Here is an 11369-nt window from a genome sequence, read left to right on the forward strand (position 1 = left end):
ACTGTTTTGACATTTAAGATATCTTATGATTCGACGTATTTATAAGTTTAATTCATTTCAACGACAATTCCTAAGAACTTGAGGTCTGGCTAGTTAGTCGAGGAACTTAAAAGGAGTATCAAATCTATTACGGTTTTCAGGGCGTTTGGTTCACTACATTCATAAACAGAGCCAAACGCAAAGGCCCCTTGAAAGTGGTTTTTAAAATTCCTGTACTCATGAATGCAGCAATAAGACGTGTAAGAGGAACTTAGGCTGAGAGTTTTGAGTTTATGTCAATAGATCGAATGTTAATTTATGAAAACCAGGGGTGGCTGCTGCGTGGCCGTCTTTCACCCAGTGGCCGGATTCCCACGGATGTGTGGACAGGATCAAGGCTACAGAGAGGACCGAGAGTCAGACTCTTGACTCTGGTGGAAGACGGATTGCCAAGCTCCAGAGTTGTGTTTTATTTTTGGTTTGCTTTGGTTTTGACCATGAAGAGATAGGGAAGAGTTTTGAGCGAGAGACTGATGTGCGGGAGGTGTTACTTTAGGAAGATATACCGGATAAGAAATAACCATTTTTACAAAGGCAAGGGGATAATTAGGCTTCAGTAAGATGGTCTCTTATTGCTACCACATTTCTCCGGTTAGTACATCTTAAAAATAACTGCGACACCCTATTACAAGGATGTCACCGGGACGTCACCCGGCGCTGCTGGGATTGTGTGAGCGAGGACAGAGCTGGAGGCACTGTGGCAGCTTCAGATGGGGCACTGAGGGCAGGGAGGCCTCTGACCAGATTCTGTTAGCGCTGCAGGTGCTGGAACTGAGGGCCACACGCGCCACGGTGGGGATCGAAGGCTACAACCCACAGAAGCCGGGCCAACCTGGGTCCTGTCCCACAGGGAGTCACATGTAGAGACACAGCTGTCCCGGAACAGTAAGAACCACAAAATTAATTGAAAGACAAATGAAATCTTTACTAGGTTTTCATGACGAGCCCAAGGAAGCTTCCACTCGTGACTCATAGCAGACTTCTTCAAATCCTCTTTCCCATCTGCATTTCGCTGCTCCCAGGGCTGCGGCTGCCCCGAGGACGCTCCGTCCCCTCCACGCCCTCCCCAGAGTTCTCCTGCGGCCCGGGTCTCCCTGGCCCTGCTGTCTGCATCCTCCGGGGGTCACCTCCTGTTCTGTTCGTTTGCTCTTCCTCAGCAGTGCTCTGCCCTTTTGCAAGAGCAGGTCTTCCTCAACTTCTGATGGCATTACATCCTGATAAACCCATTATATGTTAAAAATATCACAAGTCGAAAATGCATTGAATGCACCTCACCTACTGAACATCACAGCTCAGCCTGGCCTACCTTAAACGTGCTCAGAACACTCACAAAGCTTATACTGTGGCAAAATCATCTAACACCAAGCCTATTTTATACTAAAGTGTCGAGTATCTCATGTAGTTTATTGAATACTATACTGAAAGTGAAAGACAGAAAGGTCACATGGGTACACAATGGTTGTAAGTGTATCGGTTGTTGACCCTCGGGATCCGGTGGTGACTGGGAGCTGTGGGGGCTGTACCGGCCCAGCATCACAAGAGAGCATCAACTGCATACCGCTCGCCTGGGAAAAGAGCAAAATTCAAAACTCAAAGTATGGTTTCTATTGAATGTCTGTCACTTTCTCATCATTGTAAGTCGAACCATCATGAGCCAGGACCGTCTGTTAATTCTGCTGGCCTTGGCTTCTCCACTTCTCCCTCCCCTTGATTACCCTACCTGGAGGACCAGGTCACGATAGGATTCCTCCTGGGGCGTGGAGGCGGGGACCCAAAGGAGGAGGCCCCGGGCGAGGCGGGTCATGACTGGAGCTCTGGGAAGTGGTGGAAGGTGCACACGTGGGCTTCGCATCTGCTGGGTGGCTGTGGAACCCGTGGGATCCGCTGAGGTCTTTAAGAAGGGAGCTTATTGTTCATTTTGTGCTGGTGCAGCGTGCAGGTGTGAGAGGAGAATGCCCAGCTCAGGCACTGGTAACGAGAACGCAGCTCAGCCCCACGGCAGGAAAGTGTAAGAGCGTCAGCACTCCCGCCTCCACATCGCAGGGCTGTGCTTCTCACTGACGTCAGGGATCTTTAGATAGAGACGCCGGAGAAGACTGGCTGGTGCCTGCCAGGGTGGAGGCACGTGCCAGGAAAGCGAGCCTCAGGGATGTCATGTTTGAACAGTCTTGAAGGATGAGGAGCTGGAGTTCAATGGATGGAGATGTCGAAAAGGTCACTTCCGGTTGAGGAAATGGACTGGGCACCAGAGGCAAGGTGTCTGGAAAAAGGCTGCTGTGTGCAAAAACCAGAAGCAAAAAAGAAGCACTAGATGGTCGCACTTGCTTCTCTGCTTTGGTTTGATTTTTAAAAGTGCTAGACCCAAATCAAGATGACCAGCAGTACAGAGCATCAGCGTAGCTTTGGCTGTGAACTTAGATACATAGGACAAGAGGCATGTGCTCAAGAAAAGCTCACCCACTGGGCCCACACCCCACAAAAGTCCATTTCTTGACGTGGTCGGGAAACTAGGCTTCCGTCGGCACAAACCACAGTGCTAGGGTCCACCGGTTCGCATCCACCCAGTGCTGAGCCCCTGTTTGCAGAGGTTTCTGCAGCTGCACTACAGCCTCTGAGCAGGCTCACGTCATCGCTAACCAGTCACCAAGTTTCTGGTTCCTCGCTTGCTTATTTGAATCAGAAAAAGACACCTTCCTCCGCTGGACTTATCTGCTGGAGAATTGCTCTCATCTGCAGATTGTTAGAAGAAGGAATGCTGCTGCCACCTGCTGGCCACATTTTGCACAGGTCTGTGTCTGTGGCCTCCCGGATGTGTGCCTCCACCTGCCTTGGGCTGGAAGTGTCCAGTGGATTCCCTCCTAGGGGCAGGCGTTGCCTGAGCCCTGGTGTTGGTGTAAGACTGTTCCAGAGCATGCCAAGAATGCACTCATGGTCTTGCTTGCGGTCCTTAGCGAGAATCTTAATTGCCCTATTTTCATTGACAAAATCCTTGGGTTTAGGGGGCTACTTGATCAGAGGAAAGGGCAGAGATTAAAGGAGCAAGTGACGAAGGTATTCATGGGGGAAAAACTCTGCAGACCAAAGAAACTCATTCTAGGATTGACATCAAAATCCTTCCATCATTTTGACCTGAAATTCAACTGCTGAATATAATTTTCCTTATTTCAGGGTTCATCAACCCATGATTGAATTCCACAGCTTTTAAGATCACTGTGTGCCGCACACCTTTACCCCATGAATTCCTTGAGTATTTTATATGCTTTATGGGAGGGAGTACTCAAATGTCTGGTCTTGCAAGTACAGGAAGCTGAGAAAGTGACCCCAAATGACATGTAATAAAATAACCACATAATGATTTTCAGCGAATATCCTAACTACTTGAGACAAGGCCATCTCACCAACCTCATAACCAGCTAAAATACAACCATTAGCCTTGTTGTTTCAACCCTATTATTTTTGGACTTAGAGCTAAAGACTAGTTTACAGACACCTGCATTGTGCTGCCCCCTGGTTCCAAAGCCGGCCGGCCTGCTTTCGGCCGAGTGCCCCCTCGTTTCCTGACCCCGGGTTGAAATCTCACTTACGTGCCCATCATTCTACAGTCCGCATCCTTTCAGTGAGACCAGGGGCTCGCAAAATTTTTCCATATAGAACCAAATCAATGCTTTGGGCCACGCAGGCCATCCAGTCTCTGTCGCAACTGCTCAACTCTGCCCTTGTAGCATGAAAGCAGTGTGGACAACAGAAGGGAGTGAATGGGCTGGCAGGGTTTCAATGACACTGCTGTTGTAAACAGGCTGCAGTCCCGATGTGCCCGTGGGCCGTGTCTAGTGTGCTGGCGCCTGAGCTAGCCCGCGTATTTGGAACACTTTGCAATTTCTTCATCCATTATGCTCCTTTCCCCCAAATCCTTCGCTTCTGCTTCATACAAAGGGTGCTCGCATACATATCTGTCTGGAAGCATCTATTTCTATAAACACACACACCTTTTTTGTGCGTATAAAGTATGAGAAAGACATTAATCAACAAACCCCGAGCATTCCCTGTGAGTCAGGCTGGGCGGGGTTGGGGTGGGCGTGAACCAGAAAGCGTTCACTCCTCCGGGACTTCACCTACTGGAGGAAATAATGTAGCCATATCCAATGATAATAGTTGTTCAGAAGAAAATGGGCTGTTACAGGACCGAAAGTTACTAAGTGGGTTGTACAGGTAATACGCGTGGATTTAATGATAGCGTATGCCACGGCTTGGTGACACAGCACTTGAATGAAGTGAGTGATGTGGAGGCTCCTCCCAGAATCAGGCTCGAGACTCTAGGTTCGTCTACACCCAACCATCCCCTCCTCTTGAGAAGCAGAGGGCTATTTGTTAACAGGCCCCTCTGCTCCAGAGTCCACACTCGCTAAGGACTAGTCTGAGCTCCGCCACACTTCTCTTTATATTTTGCAGTGCTGAGAGAGACAAATACTTGTTTTCATTTAATGTTCATAACCACTCTGTTCAACAAATAAATCCTGAGTATGTACAGATATTGTTCCAAGAGTTGGGTGTCTAGCAATGAACCAAAAGACAAAGTCCTGGCCGTCCAACAGAAGTGATTCCCATTTAGAGGTGAGCCTTCCAGAGCTAAAGGACTTGCCACCGTCATAAAACCAGACGGTGGCAGGTTCTCAGCGCAGACTGCTCAGCCTCCAAGCCAGTCCTTTTGATGACTCTGCTTTCCTTCTTGACTCCCGTGGCAGGCACCCGCAAGATGGAGTACAAGGGCAGCAGCTGGCATGAGACCTGCTTCATCTGCCATCGCTGCCAACAGCCCATCGGAACCAAGAGCTTCATCCCGAAGGATGGCCAGAATTTCTGTGTGCCCTGCTACGAGAAACAGTATGCCTTGCAGTGTGTTCAGTGCAAAAAGGTACCTCTCCCTCTCCCTGGACCTTGCGCATTCCGGTCAGTTTGCCTCCACGCCGCTGTTGGTCAGCTCCCCCTTTCCGAAAGCGAGGGCACCTTCATGCTTGCATGGCAGGAGCCTTAGGGCTGTCTTGCCTCACATGCCGTGGTTCTGATGTACTTGTGTGCATTTTATCCATTGGACCTGTGTTCCAGTCCTTCTTTCAAAGATGAGAGCTTGTTGTGACCTGAGATAAAAATCCTTTCTCTCTTCCGTCTTCTAGAACATTTCCAAATCTTTGCTCCTGTTTATGACTTGATGCTAAAGGGAAGGAGAACTGTCCCCAAGCTGTCTTTGTTACACTGTTCTCCTTGAATAAACAAGAAACCAACTGCTCAACTTAGTGAGAGGGAGGGAGGATGTGAGAAGAAAAGGAAAGGAAAAAAGGTCAGCCGTCAGCCAGGGATAGGGGACAGCCCAGGAACCACACTGCCCCAATCGCCAATGTGCTGTCCTGTCGTGGCTCTGTTGGGTTAGCGGACAAAGGGAAGCCGCATCTGCAGGAAGCCCTGTCTCCCGCCGACCCTGTCCACCCCCGTCCGTGCCCTTGAGAGTGCAGCTTCGTCTGCTGCAGTGTGACCTCTCTCGCACGGTCTCGGCAATGTTGGGACCTGAGCCAGCCTCCTGAGGTGCTCCCTTCCACCGGGGACTTTGCCCTGGGCAGGCCTGGTGAGAACTTGGTGAGATTGCCTGGCTCCTGCCCATTGCTGACCCCACTCTGTCGCTGGGGGGCCCTGCCGAGCTGCTCCCTGCAGCTGCCCAGCCTCGGCTGGAAGGCCCACCTCGCAGGCACCTTTTCAAAGGGCAGCGTGTTGCTGACTTTCCTTCAGCCTTTCCCTTGTTTCCTTCCGTCTCGTTTCCGTTTTTCTTTACGTTCACTCTTAAATTCCATTTCTCCATATTTCCCCTATTTATCTACTGTGGATCCCTTCTTCCTTGGATGGCACTCTCATTCCTGTGTTTACCTCAGGAACCCTCTTCTCTGCTCACTTCCCTTTGTTTTGTTTTGCTTTTCTCATCAAGATCGAAAGGAAGTTCATTTTAGTTACTCTTTCTTCCTCTGTTTTCTGCCCCACCTCATTGTCCTTTTCAGTTGCAGAAATAAAGGTGACACATCCTCCTGGGACACATACCTTTGTGTGTGTTCATTAGTGCACAAGAAAGCACTCATGCCAGAAATTTCCATTCCTCCCAGCGGGGAGTGGGCACTCCTGGGTGCTGGGTGGAAATGCACTCCCATGTCAGACACACAAGTCCTCATCGACAGGCGTGCCTTGGAGAACAGAGTCTTAACAGAGTGTATACTGGAGGAAGGCCCTGCACTCGTCTGAGGAGCCGGGGCCAGGCTGATGTTAGGGAAGGGTTCTCTGAGAAAGGGACAGCCGTGCCGAGGCACGTCTGAGTTAGCTGGGTGATGTGGGGTGGGGCTGGGGGACACGGAATCCAGAGGGAGGAGACGCGGGGGTGTATTCCAGGCAGAGGAAACGTCTCACACATACGCGCCTTCTATAGCCACAGAGATAACTTAACCCAAGATATTTTGCATAAATTCTGTTCCTAGGGGGAAAATTTATAGGAAGATTATTAATGGTTTAGAGTTTAATGAAAAGAATACAGGATCGAAGGAAGTTCTGAACTCTAGTGCCTGCTTTGTCATTAACTAGCTATGATTCCAGCTAATTCTCAGACAAGTCACTTGATTTCTCTGGGTCTCAGTTTACTCATCTGTAAAATGGAAATAACATCTGTCTTTATGTGAGGACTTTTATACTTTATGTAAAGACTAAAGGATGAATAGCAGTGTTAAAAAAAATAAAATGCGTCAAAGTGCTAACATGAGGTGTTTCTGCTCCATCTTGCATTGCCATCTTTCGGTCAAGCTGAGACCCACCTGAACTCCTCTGATATCCTACTCAGTTCTGTCCTTCATCCGTTTTTTCAATGAATATGAAAGCGACAAAGGGAAAAGAGGACAACTACTAGATAAAGCGAGTGTGCTGACAATCTGTTGCATCTCTGCTCCCGAGCGCTCCACCTCAGACGGGGAGAGGGAGGCTTTGGGCCTGTTTCTCCGGGCCTTCCAGGACGCCCGTTCCCTCACGACAGTGTCAGCAGGCACCAACCCCACGCTGTCTTTTAAGCCTGTTCCTTCTTCCACCACAAGTGCTGGAGAGACAGAGTTGCAAATGGTGTTTGAGAGGATCCCCCCAGGACACAGAGATCTTAACAGGTGACTCGGGCACAGGGCTGGTCAGGATAGGTTAGGATTCAACCCGAGTCTCCTTGATGCCGTGTCCGATCCTTACCCTCCGTGCGCGGTGAGGAAGCAGCGCTGCCCCACAACACCCACGCCTCAGCTTCCCCAGCATCCCTCCGAGGGGCTGGGAGCAGACTTCCTAGTAGCCGGGTGACAACGGGAGGGCCAGGGATAGAAAGCATGTGGAAGCGGTGATGAAGGGGTGCCTGCGGTCTGTAAGGCAGTTCCTCCGTGACTTTTAAAACCGGACGTTTTCTGGATGAGGATCTGGCGTCATGCAGTGGTGATGGCTGGGGCTGAGGAAGTGTGCTGAGAACAGAGACCACCCCGCCTGGGGAAACTGACCCTCTCGCTCTCGCCTCCTGCAGCCCATCACCACCGGGGGCGTCACGTACCGGGAGCAGCCGTGGCACAGGGAGTGCTTCGTGTGCACCGCCTGCAAGAAGCCGCTGTCCGGGCAGCGCTTCACGTCCCGAGACGAGTTTGCCTACTGCCTGAACTGCTTCTGTGACTTGTATGCCAAGAAGTGCGCTGGGTGCACCAACCCCATCAGCGGTGAGTGTCCCGTGGGATTCCCACTCAGCCTGCACGGCCACCTGCTCTTCTTGGTGTAGCCGTTTGAAGGTTGAACAGGTGTAAGATTTCAGCATGTGAATTTGATTACACACCTAGACCCTCTAGGCCTCGTAAGGTCCCGAGCAGAGCCGACTCCTGCTTACCTGCATTCCTCTCCTTGGGACAGTGGGCACACTCGGCAGGTAAGGACTTCCCCTCGAGCTCCCCTGATCACTGAGAACCCTAGGCCCTGTTCTCAGGAGGTTTATCGCTTCTGCTTTTGGTAGGATTATCTCTAAAACTGCAGCCTGTGAGTATATGGCAACCACATCAGCACGATGAAGCTGGCGTGTCCAAGCTTAGCAGCTGTACCGTGTTCTTAAAGGTGCTCCATAGCATCTTAGAAAGTTCTTTCGACCACAAAGCCATATCTCTATGAGGGCGGAGGGCAACGTTCTACGTGGTTCTTTCATATCCCCCACAGGGTTGGGCAAAGTGAGAGCCCCAAATCTGGCTGGCTGGCAGACCAGGCATTGGACTGAACTAGTAAACATGCCAGAAGTTCAGTGTGGAGAGCAGCTGGCTGGTCAGACTGAAGTCCTGTAAATGTTCCCCACGTGTTGCACAGAAATCAGTGGCTGGGCTGGGAGGGAGAGTGTGAGGGTTCTGTAACGACACAGGAGCAATTCCATGATGTGGATTCCGGCTCTGTGCATTCATTGATCGGCTGACCCCTGTCAACGGCAGACAGCAGACACATGGTGTAAACACAGCGGCCAGGCCAGACGGTGCTCCTGTGCAGCTTCACACGTAACTGTAACCATACAGACACACTTATACACCCTCTGCGCTCGTCCCTGACTGTTTCCCTCGGGTCTAGAACCCAGCTCACCTAACTCAGCCAACTCACCTGATGTAGAAAGGCCCAGCCTCTCGTGTGGAAGCCAGAAATCATGTTTCCAAATGAAATTAAAACACAAAGAAAAGAAGTATAGCGTGTAAGTTTTTCTATGTTAACACATCCAATCCTAGCTGTTTGTACACCAGATTTCTCTTAGAATCATTTAGAGGGAAAAATGCAGTCTTTCGCCCTAACATATTAATCTTTAATGCTATTTTCAAAGTTAACTTTTGTGGAAGTAAATGTCTATAAAATTAAGCTTTATATAGCAATATAACCTACATAAAGCACTTTTAAATATAAAGTATTAGATATGTGTGTTGATAGTAGTTATTATCATTGTAGCACTGAGAAAAAAAAACAACACTAGAAAAACAGAATGATACTTTCCTCCAAAAAAGGAGAGTCAATTCTCTGAAATGCAGAGACTATGCTTGGGAATTTTGAAATTGCAGCTAAAATGTGCTTTTTGCCAGATTCCTAATCAATTATGCCAGAGTGTGAGTTTAGATTAAATTTCTAATAGTTCCTTACTTAGTTCTTTTTCTCTTTGACAAAATTTAAATGATTTTATTAATAAATCTGAAGTTGGTATTTTCCAACTTTTTATGTGCAGAGATGCTTAATTCACACATAAATACAGTTGATCCTCATCATTCAGAGTCCATATTTGCAAATGTGCCTGCTCACTCACATTTGTAACTCCAAAGTCAGCACTCGTGGGGTGTTCACGGTCACTCACAGACATGCACAGAGTGGGGAATGCGTGCATGCCCAGTTGAGGTGGAACCAGGTGACACTCCGCCTTCCCGTTCAACTCTTGTATTATAAACAAAGGTCCTTTTCACAGTCTGTTTAGTGCCATGCTTTTTGCATTTTTTTGCTTTTTGTTGGCAATATCAGTGTTTAAAATGGCCCCCACGGGGACCAGCTCGACGGTGGAGCGGTTAAGTTTGCACTCCACTTCGCTGGCCCAGGGTTCACGGGTTTGGATCCCAGGTGTGGACCTACACATCACTTGTCAATCCACACTGTGGTGGCACCCCACATACACAATAGAGGAAGATTGGCACAGATATTAGCTCAGGGACAATCTTCCTCACCAAAAAAAAAATTAAAAAAGGCCCCCAAGCACAGTGCTAAAGAGCTATGCTCCTAAGCACAGGAGGGCTGTGATGTGCCTCATGGAGAAAATACTTGTTAGATGAGCTTCATTCAGGCTTCAGTTATGGTGCTGTTGGTCATCAGGTTGAATATTAATGAGTCAGCATACATATGAAATAAGGTGTCTTTAAACAGAAAGAGACGTAAAGCAAGGTTATGTGTTGATTGGGTGATGAACATGTTGTGCCCAGAGGCTCACAGGAACCTGATGCTGTCTTTCTCTTAGGAACAGTGGCTCAGGATTTGGTAATTCAATTCAGTGACTTTACAGAAAATAACTACCTCAAATAATGAGAAGTGACTGCATGCACATCCTGCCTTTAGGAGGATTTGTCCCCCTGGGGCTGTCTTTGGCTCCCATTTCTACCACTTGCCCCATTGCTGGCATTTCTAGGAAACAGTGGAGCTTCTGAAAGGAGGCCTCCCCCGGGACAGCTGCCCAGCGTAGCTCCTGTCACTGACACCCTCCCTCATCCTCTCGCTGCCATGCTCCTCCTTGCCCCAGATCTGCGGTGGCGCAGGACTCAGCAGAGGAGAGAATAAGGAGAACCACGGAATGCTGGAAACGCTGGGGCATCCTAGCAGCTTCTTGGCTTTTCATTTAACTCAGAGTGCTAAGAAGAAAAGCAACTATCTTCCAACCGCTCTGCAGCCCCTGCCCTGAAATCAAGTTAAAGTGTTGCCCAAACTACTGGCTTTCAAACTTGGCTGCACATTCGAAACACCTGGGGAACCTTAAAAATTACTACTGCCTGGGTCACGGTTTAACTGGTGTGAGCTATGACCTGGGTGTTAGAATTTTTAAAAGCTTCCCACGTGATTCAAATATGCAGACAGTCTTGAGACCCACTGACCTAAACCATCGGTTTGGTTCTGCCTCAGGGCCAGGCCCTGGGCTCCCAGATCCGCAGGTCTCTCACTGCCCTCTAAGTCTAGGATTAGGAAAGGCAATCGATATTCCGGTAACGCTGGTTCTGCACTGTGACTCTTTTAAAGCTCTCAGCTGTGTAGGAAGAGAGAGTTGAAAAGCTTTGCTAGCGCATCCTCCATCAGCAGCAGAGGTAGTGTGGCCTTAGAAAGAGCTGGAACTTATGTTTGCAAGACCTGGTTCAAGTCCCAGGCTGGTCACTAACTAGCCGACGGGGTCTAGCTCTACGGTCTCCCCTACGTGAAGGGATTTAACACCAATGTCAGCCTAGCCAATTAAGTTAAAGACCTAGCTGTTGGTGCATTACAGACTTCTCACGCTGGCTGCGACCTCAAACTATTATAAATGGAGCAGTCAGTGTGGCTGCTTTGTTTTTAACATGGTAGACTGAACCATTGTTTTGGAAAGAACTCTTTGTAATTGGAATTCATGATCCTAACTTGACCAAAATCGATTACAACTCTAAGATGACCCCATTTATTTGATTCCATTTTATTTCAGGGGGCTCAGTGGCAGTACCAACCAATTATACTGTGCTAGGCGGCCAGTGTACCTTAAAGATTTGATTAGACTTAGT

General features: G+C 48.9%; 1 protein-coding gene across 4 annotated transcripts in view; it reads left to right on the forward strand.

Annotated features, from left to right (window-relative positions):
- FHL2 (four and a half LIM domains 2) overlaps positions 1-11369 on the forward strand; it is a 69045-nt gene that overhangs the window by 56353 nt on the left and 1323 nt on the right. For all 4 annotated transcript variants that reach the window (XM_070573365.1, XM_070573367.1, XM_070573366.1 and 1 more), the window contains 2 exons: positions 4782-4951; positions 7613-7799. In XM_070573365.1, the coding sequence (XP_070429466.1) occupies positions 4782-4951; positions 7613-7799 (357 nt within the window). The remainder of the gene's footprint in view (positions 1-4781; positions 4952-7612; positions 7800-11369) is intronic.

Source organism: Equus przewalskii, chromosome 14 (genome assembly GCF_037783145.1).
Source record: "Equus przewalskii isolate Varuska chromosome 14, EquPr2, whole genome shotgun sequence".
Taxonomy (NCBI): domain Eukaryota; kingdom Metazoa; phylum Chordata; class Mammalia; order Perissodactyla; family Equidae; genus Equus; species Equus przewalskii.